The sequence below is a fragment of the Mus caroli genome, unplaced genomic scaffold (genome assembly GCF_978045245.1).
Source record: "Mus caroli unplaced genomic scaffold, Mus_caroli_1 scaffold_18, whole genome shotgun sequence".
NCBI classification, from domain to species: Eukaryota; Metazoa; Chordata; class Mammalia; order Rodentia; family Muridae; genus Mus; species Mus caroli.
In genome coordinates this window covers 7,518,259-7,531,658 of record NW_028227273.1, presented here as the reverse complement: position 1 = coordinate 7,531,658, position 13,400 = coordinate 7,518,259, and the positions used below count along the sequence as shown (strand labels likewise).

General features: G+C 50.0%; 1 protein-coding gene across 2 annotated transcripts; it reads right to left on the bottom strand.

Moving 5' to 3' along the window:
- Positions 1–761: 761 nt before the first annotated feature.
- On the bottom strand, positions 762–12,116 carry Mcfd2 (multiple coagulation factor deficiency 2, ER cargo receptor complex subunit). 2 transcript variants are annotated; one of them, XM_021186049.3, is made up of 4 exons: positions 12,029–12,116; positions 3,980–4,141; positions 3,181–3,340; positions 762–2,145 (listed from the first exon to the last, which is right to left on the bottom strand). In XM_021186049.3, exons 2-4 carry the CDS (start codon positions 4,123–4,125, stop codon positions 2,014–2,016), a joined length of 438 nt encoding a protein of 145 aa, XP_021041708.1. In that variant the 5' UTR covers positions 4,126–4,141; positions 12,029–12,116; the 3' UTR covers positions 762–2,013. The 2 variants fall into 2 exon arrangements, with proteins under 2 accessions (XP_021041708.1, XP_021041709.1); XM_021186050.3 differs by having other exon boundaries at positions 11,986–12,085.
- Positions 12,117–13,400: the final 1,284 nt, after the last annotated feature.

The window sequence follows — 13,400 nt, the reverse complement described above, 5'->3', positions numbered from 1 at the left end:
TGCCTCTCCCAGGCACCGCTCCATTCTACAGGTAAGGCAGGTCACAGCTGGCCCTGTAGCATTCACAGGCAGAGGATCAAGCCTTGCCTAAGGGATGTGTTGCTAACGTCCCAGACACTCACTCTCATTAGGAAAGGCAAGCAAGGACAGGACCATAGAGGTGACAAGAAGAAGAGGCAGCCATGGAGGAAAGGTCCCACCTTCCCTGCTTAACCATCCAATTCTATCTCTGAAGGACCTTCTCTGTCCTTGCCGACTCCAAGACTGCCAGACAGTAAAATTCCTCCAGGTCTGAGTCCACTGCCACGATCCAAGGAGCTCTGCACGGAGGGCCAGGACACAGTCTAAGGGCCTTAGGGCTCGGGGAGGAATCTTTATCACAGGCAGAAGTGTGTCCTTTTCAGAATGCCAGAGACTGCTCTGACACTTGGACCAGGGAGCACTCCAATAATGTGATCTATAATCAGTAAGTTAGCAGACTCAAGGGGAAACAGTGTGTTTGCCTACCCGAGAGAGAACTGTCAAAGCAGAATCCAGCCGGAGGAGGACGCTTCAAAAGCGAGTTCATTCGGAAGGATACAAACCACGCTAAAAAGGAAAGAGAAGCTCAACACAGAACCCCCTGTGCAAGACAGAACGGCCCAGGGCCTGGTGAGCTACGTCACAGCTTCTGGGAGGAAGGCAGGTGTGAATGCTGGCACTGATCCAGCCTCCATGCGGCAGGAGGCTTCATGGGGGACAGAGTCAACGCCAACGGCTGCTTGCTTTTTCATCCGTTTTATTGTCAGATAGCCAGAGTTCATTATATAAATCTTTCAAAATAATGAGATATTACAAGAATAGCTTACACGTCAGCTCTGATTGCACAAATACTTGACACAGAAAACTGTCTTACAAGAATACTTTAATAAAGAAAAATAAGTCTCTATTCACCTTAGAGCAGATTTGACTCTCTTTCTTTCCTGATCCTGCTATCATTCTGGATTCTCTTACGGAATGTCTACAACATCTCACAGAGCAAGTACAACCTATGGCGGCTTCTCTTTCAGCTACTACTGAGATTCACAACGCTAAAGGGCTTTAGGCTTTCTTTTCTGATCTTCCCTGAAATTAAAAGAATTCTTGTATTCAGGCTCGAAGAGGTAATTTTAAAAACATTCCTTCCAACTTCGATGAGGTTAGCCACTGCTCTTAGTGACTGATGGTCTCCGGCCTCGCTCAGGCTAGACCAGCTGACAGCTTAACCTGAGATACCAAGTTAACAGTTCACAAGCCATGAAGGGAGCCCTGGGAGCAAGGACACAATACAGGGGTCAGGAAAGCTCAGACAGTGGATAGTGATTAGAGAACACACCCCAATTCAAGGTTTCCCTCCTGGTCAAATGATACAACACAGGGTATGGCAGTAGATGTGGAAGATACTGAAGATCTGGAAAAGGCTAATTATTCAGGCCAGTGGTGCTTCATTTCCAAAAGGCCAGTGGGCAAGGAATCCTAGACTCTGCACCTGGGTGGCCTCAGTGGACGACATTCCTCTTCTGCTGTGGCTTTAATATATGACACTGTATGCCTGGGGAACAGAATACTGACCACATCTGCCTAGAGACAGGACCAACCAGGGCAAGTGTGTGGCTCTCACACTCTCCCTCCACTGTTTCTCAAGTGTGTCCACTTGGCCAAGCAGCCTGTCTTTACTTTCAGGTAGCATGGATTAACATCAAGAAGTCAGAGTGGCATTCTCCAGTCAGATTCCCGAGAGCTCGGGAATACCCACCGCCCTTCTGAAGATCCACACCCGGCTCTTGCCCAACAAGTTTAAACATGCCCCTAGGGACTGAGGCCTGTCCCACTCCTCTCCATAGTCATGTGGCTTCTTCCTCACCCAGTCTTACAGACTGCCACAGGCTCTTACCATAGTGCCGAGCAGTAGACGGAAATAAGTTGTTTCGCATTACCAGACACGTCCATCACATTAGCAAGGGTCACATGTGCACAAAGGAAAGAGCCAATGGTCTACTGCAGTGACTTTGCAAACTCAGCGTAGTCGATGTAGCCGTCGTTGTTCTTGTCATCGTCCCTCAGGACGCCATCTATGATGCTGACGAGCTCATCCTCGCTCATGACTGGAGCCTGCTCACTCCCCTCCTACCAAGAGGTACACAAGACAGTGAGGGGCAGAATTACAGAGGGCCTTAGCAAACGCCTACACGGGTTACTTATCTAGGAGCCTTCGAGGGAGTATGTGCCACTTCTAGGAATCCAGACTCAGGCCAGACAGGGTCAATTTATAAAACTCCAAGTGGGAAACTACATCTGCCAGTTACAGAAAGATGGGATTAAAAAAAGGTCCTGGCTTTTTTTCACTGTTTATTATTTTTTAGTTACAAGGTAATGCATAGACACTGCAGACAGCTGGGTCTGGATTTCAGAGTCTGTGACTTCTACACCCATTCTAAGGCAAGAGCTCACTGCCTGATTCCTCCACAGGGTCAGCCTACTGCACAATTTGCCTAGGAAAATGGGAACAGTGACACTGAACACCTCGAGGTCAAAACAAGAGGAAGAAAACACTGCAAAACACTGCTGAAGAGAGAGGCTGCTGACAGAGAGCTGTGCCTGTGACAAAGCTCTGGCCATTCTCATGGCGACCACCTTGGTCCATCTCCCACACCGATGTCATGGCCACACTGCCACTCCGGTGCCAGGACTGCTGGATCCTGACTCCTCTCTGACAGTAATCTCACCTCCACACAGAGTCCACTGCAGTGAAAGCTTGCCGGGCTCCCCTCCCCGCCTCCATCAAGCAGAGTAAGTGTCTCCCCTGATGACGCAGGCAGGCAGGGAGCCTGACACGACCAAGCCTTGGGACAGCAGGAAGCACCTCACAGTATGACACTACCCCCACCTACTTCCAAAGCTCTGCCCCTTGGTCCCGGAGTCACCCTTCTTCTCAGATGAAATGGCCGCTTTCCTGTGCCCTACACTGTGGTTTTCGGCCGGACCCTCAAACTCCAGCTGTAGTGAAAATGTTGAGCCTTGGGACAACCAGGCTCAGCCTCTCTGAGGTGAGGGTGGAATACAGAAACCGGATAATGCTCTGCTGAGGCAGGAGCGCAGCACAGGTCGCCAGCGTGGGTACCGTCTACTCAGATGCCCAACCCTGCCTCCTCCCTGACCTACCTCCTTGTGCACGTGAGTGATGGCTGTGGAGAGCTCTAGGCCGTCAAGCAAACTGTTGCCATCGTAATCATGCATTTTGAAGTAATGGAGCTGCAGTTCCTGTGGGGACATCTCCGCCTCTGGCTGGTCGATGACACCTTCCAGATGTTCCATGATGTGCCTGAAAACCAACAGTCAGACTATGTCAACACCTTAGAAGGGCTTTGAAACAGTCCACGGTCAAGAACATAGCACACAGCCAGGGCCACCAAAGGGGCAGGGCCACAGCACAGCGGCCACCTGGTGGGTGGGACTAAGGCACCTTCTTTTTACTGTTAGACCTTGGTTACATTATTTTTTGAACTACCAATTTAATAGCAAGCTCCAGACCAGCCAGGGTATCTACTGAGAACTTGTCTCAAATACACAAACAAACAAAAAACAGATAACGAAGCTAAACGTGAAGTTTACTGGCCAAGAAAGACTCAGTGTTGGAATGTGTCACTAAAAACGCCTTGTCATAATCAGGAAACCATAAATACATTCTGGATTCTGTTACTGCTTGTGCTGGACAGGGAAGGGGTGAAGGAGGAAGTCTAAATTCTGACAAATAATTCGGTGTGTTTAGGCTTCAAGAGCCCCTAACCGTGAGATGCTGAAGACAGATATCTTACTACCAGGAGTCCCAAGGGATAATGTTGAGCACTGAAAACTGTTCAGGAGCCCTATAAAGTGACAGGACAGGAAGGAGGCAGGGGCGGATTATGAGCTATGCCTGCAGATGGCAGGGATGCAGAGCGCTGCCCCACTGAATACATACTCTTGGTCATGCACTGTGCTCTTATCCAGGCCCACGCTGCCATGATGGACATCAGCCCCGTGGTCATGGGCTCTGGCACCTGGAGCACAAAAGACCCAAAGCAGGACACACAGCAAGGGAGCTCTGAGCAGCTGTAGGGTTGCCATGCTTCCGGATGGGTACCTGGGAAGTAAGAAACACAGACAGTGAGGCACAATACCAGAGCCTCGAGAATCCTGGGAGGCGTGAGGCTGCAGACAAGAGCACTGAGAACGAGCAGAGGAGGGCACCTGCTCAGTGTGCGTGTGCCAGGAGCTGGGCACCACTCCCAGTACTAGGTCAGCCTAGGGTGCTGGTGCACACCTTTAATGCCAGCAGTTGGAAAGTAGAGGCAAAGGCAGGCACATCTCCTAGCTCGAGGCCAGCCTAGTCTACAGAGCTAGTACCAGGACAGCCAGAGCTACACAGAGAAACCCTGTCTCCAAACACAGAAGGGGAGGGGAGGGGAGGGGAGGGGAGGGGAGGGGAGGGGAGGGGAGGGGAGGGGAGGGGAGGGGAGGGGAGGGGAGGGGAGGGGAGGGGAGGGGAGGGGAGGGGAGGGGAGGGGAGCAAGCAAGCCAATTCTGCCCCAGCTCACCAGGGAGGGGAGGATAGGGGAGGGGAGGGGAGGGGAGGGGAGGGGAGCGGAGCAGAGCAGAGCAAGCAAGCCAATCCTGCCCCAGCTCACCTGCTTCCCATCACCGAACTGGACAGTACAGATACACAATGTTAATGTCAGAGGGCTGAGCAGTCACCCAAGAGCATGCAAGGATCCAGAGACTATTCCTGTATAGCAGCCCAGAGAGAGAAACGCTTCCTACTTGAGTACAACAAAAGCAGAATGAGGGGTTTTCAAAACAGAACAAAACCTTTGGGAGTTCTGAAGAAATCTCCTTGGGTGAAGGCTGACAGAGCCAGCAATGCTTCAGCCAGTCCTGGGCAGACACGGAGTCTGGGGGACAATGGCAGCTGAAGGGGAGCAAGTGCTAAGGCAGTGGGCACATGTGGAGCCAAGAGGCTGACACTTCCTGAGAACAAGTGGGAGCAACTGTCAAGTCATGACTAGGCCGGCGTGGCTTCAGGTGGACTCACTGGCGGTGTGATGGAAAGTGATGGAGAGAGGCAGGGCTTGGAGAAAGACCATTGGGAGCTGAGGGAAGCAACCAAGCTGGTCATATCAACCTCAAAGCAGTGACCTGGAGAGGAGGCCACCGTCCCCACCTTGTCCACCTGCCAGGGTCCTGAGAGGGTCTCATAACTTTAACCATCACAAAGAAAAGCTACAGAAAAACTCATGTTACATCTTAATGAACTTAGAATTAAGATCAACAAGACAATTCAGCCAGGCAAGCTCCCTGAAGACTAACTTACATCATACCATGGATACTGTAGTTAATTGCTGGTTTAATGCAAAGTTCTGCCCCTCTGGGCTTAGATTAGAGACACACCTCACAATGGAAGGTGACAGAGAGCTCAGGACCACACTGTGCTCATCAGAAAGGCAGAGGCAATGCCACCATCACTAACAGTAGCAGGACCCCAAGCCTGCATCAGCGAAGATAAAGCACATGCTGAACTTGGAATACAGCTCTGAAGCTGCTGTCTTCTCCTGGTGCCGAAGGCTGGAAGGCAGAGCTGCTGTGGCCCTTCTAGGATAGAGAGGACCTGAGAGAGAGTATGCCATCCTGTGGCATTTGCAAAGATTTCCCCAACCTATTTTGCCCATCCCCCACCATCTATCCCCATGAAAGGATCAGCAACCACTGGGAGGGTGTCTTAGGGTTTTACTGCTGTGAAGAGACACCAGGACCAAGGCAAGTCTCATAAAGGACAACATTTAATTGGGCTGGCTTTCAGGTTCAGAGGTTCAGTCTATTATCATCAAGGTGGCAACAGGGCAGCATCCAGGCAGGCATGGTGCAGGAGGAGCTGAGAGTTCTACATCTTCAGCAGAAGGTTACTAGTGGAAGACTGACTTCCAGACAGCTAGGACTAAGGCATTAAAGCCCAAACCCACAGTGACACACCTACTCCAAGAGGGCCACACCTTCTAATAGTGCCACTCCCTTGGCCAAGCATGGACAAACCATGACATTCCACTCCCTGGCCCCCATAGGCTTGTGCAGACCATACCTAAACATAACATAATGCAAAATACATTCACTCCAACTTCCACAGTCCCCATAGTCTAAAACAACGTTAAAAACCCAAAGTTCAAGGTCTCTTCTGAGATCCATCCAATCACTTAACTGTAATCCCCAAGACAGGAAACCAGCTGGGCAAACTCCAAACTCTGCATCTCCATGGCTGATGTCAAAGCAGATCTCCAACTCCTTTTTGTCTTTGTTGATTGCAACAAGCTTCTTTTCCTGGGCTGGTCCCACTCCCTGTTAGCTTTCCTCAGCAGATAGCCCACGGCTCTGTCGTCTCAAACATCTTGAGATGTCTAAGGCAACTTCAATTACAGCTTCTTGTCTCAATGTCTGGGATCCACACATGATCTTCTGGGCTCCTCCAAAGGGCTTTCAACACTTCTCCAGCTCTGTCCTTTGTAGCACTCTAAGCTCAGGTTGATTCAATCCACTGCCGCTGCTGTTTGTGGTGATCAACCCAAGGTACTGGCATCTCCAATACACTGGGGTCTTCTGCTGAAACCAGGATTCACCAATAGCCTCTCATAGGTTCTCTTCATAGTGCCAAACCTCAAATCCTTTGCGTGACCCTTTCAGTCCTGGGCCCTCAACTGCAACTGAGGCTGCACCTTCACCAATGTTGCCTTTCATTGCTTCTCACAGTGCCAAGTCTCAGCTGCTCTTCATGACCCCTTCATGCCTTCAAAGTCAATACCACCTGGGTGACTCTCAGACATTACCAAGTCCAGCTGCAGTACGAGGTACAACCTTGGCCATCTCTGGAACACAGCTTCTTTGTGCTCTCGGAAAACACTTCCCAGGTTTCACCTCAGTGATTCTGGTCTCTTCTTAATCACCACTAATTACTTAGCGCCAGCTAACCAGCATCATCAATTGTCCTAGTAGTCTCCTCTTGACTCTAGAGCCAGAGCCACATGGCTGAAGCTGTAGTTCTGCTGCTTGCGGGAGCTGGAACCTGCCCCCACCCCCCACCCCCCCCACCCCCCCACCCCCCCTGTTCTATTACATCACTAGCTTCCTCTTTTCCAGCTTCTTCACTGCCTAAGCTTGGCTGTCCTGGATCTTGCTCTGTAGGTTGACCTTGAACTCAGGTATCTGCATGCCTGTCTCCTGGGATTAAAGGTGTGTAACACCAGGCCTGGATTTAAGCTTTTCTTCACCTAGAACTTGCTCTTCTCAGACTGGCTTTGAACTCAGAGATCTGCTTGGCTTTATCTCCTGGTATTAAAGGTGTGTGCATGTGCACCACCATGCCTGGGTCTAAACTCAGCTGGGTAGGATCCTGCCCCAAAGTCCCACTGCCTTAATTTGTTATCTCCTTGAACACAGGACTCAGCTCCATTTCACTTCCAGGCACCCCTTTAACACTTAACTATATATTCTATATTTTTCCTTTCTCAGCTTGCTATGCTTGTTTAAAATGTTCTTTATGAGATAGAGAACAAAGCCTATGATGGGCGTTTCTGAAACTTCCTTTGTCAATGCAATTAAACTGAGTCTCTTCACCTTAGCCTTAGGCAGACTCTTCACACAAGGACAAAAAGTAGCCACATTCTTCACCAAAACACCACAAGAACAGTCTTTACACCACAGACTGAAACTCTCCACTGAAACCTCTCGGGCCAGCTCTGCACAATTGAAATCACTCCCAGTAATGAAGTCTTCCATATTCCTACTAGGATGGCCCATTAAGCCCCATTTAAAGCATTCTATTGCTTTCCAAATCCAAAGTCCCAAAATCCACATTCTTCCAAACAAAAGCACGGCCAGGCCTATCTCAGCAATACCCCAGTCCCTGGAACCAATTTCTGTCTTAGGGTTTTACTGCTGTGAACAGACACCATGACCAAAGCAACTCTTATAAAAGACAACATTAATTGGGCTGGCTTTCAGGTTCAGAGGTTCAGTCCATCAAGACGCAGGGCAGCATCTAGGCAGGCATGATGCAGGCAGAGCTGAGAGATCTACATCTTCATCTGAAGGCTGCTAGTGGAAGACTCACTTCCAGGCAGTTAGGGCTAGGGAATTAAAGCCCAAGTCCACCGTGACATATCCACTCCAATGGGGCCACACCTTCTAATGATGCCACTCCCTGGCCTGAGCATATACAAACCATCACAGAGGAGTAATTTTCAGGGTGCTCAAAAGCAGTATCTAGCCTGACTACTGTGCAATGACAATATGCAATCTATCACGCTGCATAAGGTTTCTAATAGATTAAATGAAAAAAAAAAAGCAGGCAGTAAGTCTACCCATAATTCACTGCTGCAAAATAAATCTATACACATATACAAGTATGCCTCTAACCCTCATCTCTGTCTCTCCTACCTGAGCACTGAGATTACTGGCAGCTGCACACATACCTGACATTTATGTGGGTGCTGGGTATGGGAACTCCAGTCCTTAAGGTGCATGCAGTTTACCCACTGTGCCAGTCAGGGCTACATAATGAAATCCTATCTAAAAAACCAAAACAACCAAAAAAAACCTACTATAAATGACTTTTTCCACATATGTATGTAATCCCTACCATAGTTCTATTCTAACACTAAACGGCAGTTTCTAGCTAACACTTACTTCCAGATAACTTAAGAGTTAGAAACCACACTTCCAACTTAAGAAGTGAGCCTCTAGACCCCGCCAAGGCTACTGTACCAGGAACAGAGAACGTGTTCTCAAGTTATTCCTAGTAGTGCCTACTATGCTGATGTAGTAACCCAGGCCAGAGCAGAATAACTTATTCTGGGCCCACATCTTAGGAGTGTCGGGGTAGGAAGGACCAGAAATGGGATCCAGTCCTCCCTAGCCCTCGGACTCAATTATCTTCAGTGTCTTCTCCAGGCAGCTCGTGTTTTCTCCCCTTGACTTTTGTTGTTTTACTGTTTTAAAGCAGGCTGTCACTATACAACTCACGCTGGCTTAACTACAGTCATCTACATTCACCTTCCAAGTGCTGTGATGCAGGCATGTGCCACCCTGAGCCTGGCTTCTATGTTCTTCCAGTGTTTTTGGTTCTTGGCTTCTGGACTGGAATAGGAAGACATTCTCAGTACAGGGCACCTGCCTGGTGTCTAGACTACTGGTTCACAACTTGTGTGCCCTGTGGGTCATGGTCCTTGGTGGACTAGAGGGACAACCACAGATACACAGCTAAGATTTAAAAAGAAAAGAAAAAAAAATGTGCATGCTGAGGAAGGGACAGTGTGCTTGAGTGTGACGGCCACACTGATGTCACGTGTCTTGTTTAGTTGTTTTCTACTTCTGTATCGAGAGGCAAGGTCTACAGCCTGCAGCCACATTCTGATGTCAGTGTAATTGGGGGGGGGGGGGGCCTTGGAGCTGTCTACTGAAACCATGGCGCCTTTCCTCGAAGAATAATATTGTTGGCTCCAGCTGGGAGGTGTACCTGTGGAATGTTTTCAACTGATGTAATAGCAGACATTGACCCAAGTGGTTAATAAGCACAGGAACTTTGAGTTCAGGTTAGCCTCTCTTCAGTATAAAAGCCAAGAACCTCTGAGCTTGCGTCGTCGGCAAGCTCCCAACCATGAAAGCTAAAGAGATACCAGCTCCAGGAAGTCAGAAGGAATCCCACAAAGCACTGGGACGACAAGAGGCAGGGCCTGCCACCTGCCAGATTCAACTGTTCCCAGTCAAAAAGGACGCATTGCATCATCCACACTCCAGTCACTTAGTTCAAGGCCATGGGCACAAGGCCTGGAAAGATAAGCCCCAAGGGTTCCCTGGCTCACTCACCTTCAGGAAACGGCAAAGGCCAAGCTAGAGAAAAACCCAACTAAGGCAGAGACTGACAACTGACTTCCCTTTTCTAAAGACCCCCATGTACAGAGGCTCATCTTGATGGGCCTGGAGTCTTAGAAACCTGACTATCTTATGTTGACCTATAAACGGTTTATTTGTAGGTTAGCACAACTACTTGTATATTCTTGGCTGAAAGGCTGTTGCTCATCCTTTGGAGAAGGTCATCTTCAACAGAATGAGCAACTCTGGGAGAGACACACACAGCAACGAAAGAGGAAAAGGATATTGCTAAGCTCAGCAGACCACCACCACTAACCCTGGCGGTATGATTGGCGGCGGCAAGCAGATCGTCTGGAAACCAGAGAGGGCTGTAGAAAACAATCAGCGCCTTAGCATGAGTCTGACAGGGCAATGCTGACGTGCCTCAGAGCCTTGACTCCAACAAGGCTCCTCTCACTGCTCCGGACGCCTCTGTTGCCACTGTGTCTGGTCATTCCTCCTAGGGGTTCAGACGAGACTCTTGTGGTTACCACCCCTTGCTTCCTTGTCTGTTTCTTCCTTCCTATCTTTCCTTCTCCTCTTTCCAAAGGTCAGGATCTGTGTTCTCTCATTTGTGAACTGAACAATGCTGAGCTGGCGTGGGACGTGGTCAGAATGGGGTGAGAAGAAACACAGTACTTAAGTCTCTATCTCAGAGGCCCGGGCCTAAGGCTGAGCTCTCCCTTTGCAGCACTCCTGCCCACCCTTCCCTCCCACTGGGTCATTATTCCTATCGGGGAGTGGGCTTTCCTCCTAGCAGCTGTTGGCAGCCTTCAGAGGCTCTTAGTTGGGAATTTACATTCAAAGCAATCACATTTGACAACACCCAGACATCCTGTACCCGGAGCCAAGGCCAACTGATTAGTTTTTCCTAGTTGTAGTCATCTCCATGCTCTTGAAGTCCAAGTAACCATTAAGTTTCTGTGTTACAGAAGGCCCCACGTGGGCTGAGGTTGAGAACAGGCTGGTGTTTAATAGTCTGATCCATTTATTCACTGGGGGATTCCAAAGGAAAACCATGCTACCCTTATAACTAACATTTAACTAAGAGCCTAGTTACATAGGGAGAGCAGAACTGTGAAGGCTGTGAGAACAGGTGGATGCCTCTCTCACAGACGACAGCAAAACACAGGTCACTAAAGAGGCACTCAAGGGGTATTACACACACACACACACACACACCCATCCACAGAAAGCATGAGAAGAAATATTTCAACCCAAAGCAAAGTACGCCCCTCCATAGACAGACCATATGGCAGTGAACACCTAAACATGACTTGGGTCCAATCCAGAATATTCAGATGAGCAGGGACAGGTCTTGAGTAAAGTACAAAGACAGTGAGTCACAACAGGCATTGTAGGAAGGAAGGAAGAGCTTGGAAGGGCAATGAGAATCCACAGAAGGGCCTGGGACCGGGGCGGGGGTGGCTGAGCGTGTCTCTAGCTCCCCTGTACTGGACACGTTGAGGAGGCTCAATCAATATTAAAGGAGCAGAAAAGAGAGCTGATTGCTAAGGCAAGGTGTCTGGGAAAGTGAGTTTTGAATAGGCTCAATGTATTTGATGAGTGTAGTTAAGAATGACGCCCAGGCCTCTGGTTTGAGCATATGTGTGGATGGAGGTGCCATGTCCCAGAAAGGGAAAAAGAGACAAACGAGCATCTCTAGTCTACCTAACCTCCTAGGCTCAGACTAGCCAACCCTGCCGAGACAACAGGACCTGTGGGTCTGCCCCGAGGAAGGTGGGGGAGCCAGGGGCAGATGGAGTAACGCATGAGGCTCGCGTGCTTCCAGGCCAGCCAGGGTCCGTGTCCAGCCCACACAACTGGCCCTACAACCTGGTACTGAGACGCCCGGCGGCGATGGGGTGAGCGCAAACAACAACGCGGGGCTCAGCCCCGCAGACACGTCTGGCCCTGAAACCCTCTCGGAAGACAGGCTGCCTCCGTGGGCCACAGGTCCCGCTGCGCCCCGATGGTCCGCATCCTCCACCCCGCCGCCTGGACCTCCCATTCCCGAGCCCCAGGCCGACCGACCTCTGCCCCGAGGGTCAGGCCTCCGGCCCGTGGGTTCGCTCACCCCGATAATCCCCGACGCAGTCGCGAAGCACTCCAACGTGAACCTTGCCAGCTGCCGTCCCCGGGACGCTTTTCTCCGCACGCCGGCCCCGCCCCTCGCCCAGCCGCGCACGCGCACAGCCTCCCGCCCGCCCACCAGCGCAGCCGGCCCCGCCCTCTGTGCGACCCCATCCAGTGGATCCACGTGTCCCCCCTGGCTGGCGCAGCCAGACCCGCCTCCCGAGGGCGACACCCTGCTGCTAGGGCCCTGCGGAGGCCAAGAAGCGAGCGGGTTGCTAGGCAAACCTGAGGCTCCGGAACGTGGCTCACCTTGGGTTGTGGGCTGCAGGATCCGGAGGAGGCGGACTCCGAAGCTGGCCAGCCTCGCCTTCTCTATACTTTGACGGATATCCTTGCTCCCACTACAAACTGGGGAGAGAGTAAAACCCCTAACTCCTGTCCCAGTGAGGCAGCCGGTACTTCTCAGGGATCCTGCGTTTCCAAGACTGACCTGCTTCCATTTTCTTTTTGCTACATTCCCTGAGCCGCAGCCTCAAGCTCCACCAAGATCCAGTTAGTAAAGTTCCTGAAATCGTCTGGTTTTGTTGTTTTCTTTGAGAGAAGACAATATATTTTCAAAAAACAAAGATCCTGCCCTTTGATCCTAACAAAATTGTCTTTCAGTGAATGTGTATAGATCCAGATAGATATATGAGCTTAGGACTGTACATTTAAACATTCCTTCTCTCCTTTGTATCTTTGAAGATACATAATCGTATTTTTTAGATGCACCTACATCAAAGATGGAGAGAGATTATATCAAAGCCCCACCCCCCATCCCCCCACCCCCGCTTCCTTGTAGCCTTGAAAATTGCATAACAGCACCGTCTTTGTCTCTTTGTCCCACTTTCCAAGATTAAGATTTCAACATTATCCTATAGGGAGAGAAAGCCTCTCTCAAGAGTCCCTAAGATATTGCTAACACAACATTCCATCTCATTCTGAAGCTTAGATTAATTTGGTCCAGTTCATTCCGGGTACCCTGCACCTCCAACCATTTGTTCATTAGATCACCCATAGTTGACTGCGTTGTACCTGCGATCCTTTGTCCTGGGAGCGACAAATGCAGGCAGTTTATGAAGCTCAGTAAGTAGAGACTAGACCGAGGGTAGCCTGGAACTTTCTTCACCTCACACGTCCTAGACTTTTTGTTTTGTTGTTGTTTTGGTTTTTTTTGATTTTTCGAGACAGGATCTCTCTGTGTAGCTCTGGCTGTTCTGGAACTTGCTCTGTAGACCAGGCTGGCCTCAGACTCAGATCCATCTGCTTCTGTCTCCCAAGTGCTGGGATTAAAGGTGTGTGCCACCACTGCCCTGCTCAGACTTTTTTCTAAT

Bases quoted from the DNA above. Each gene is read 5' to 3' on its own strand.
- Mcfd2 (XM_021186049.3), bottom strand. From the start codon at position 4,125: ATGGCAACCCTACAGCTGCTCAGAGCTCCCTTGCTGTGTGTCCTGCTT. The intron at 3,341-3,979 runs GTATGTATTCAG...GTTGGTTTTCAG, and splicing joins AGCACAGTGCATGACCAAGA to GCACATCATGGAACATCTGG. The intron at 2,146-3,180 runs GTAGGTCAGGGA...ACCTCTTGGTAG, and splicing joins TCACTCACGTGCACAAGGAG to GAGGGGAGTGAGCAGGCTCC.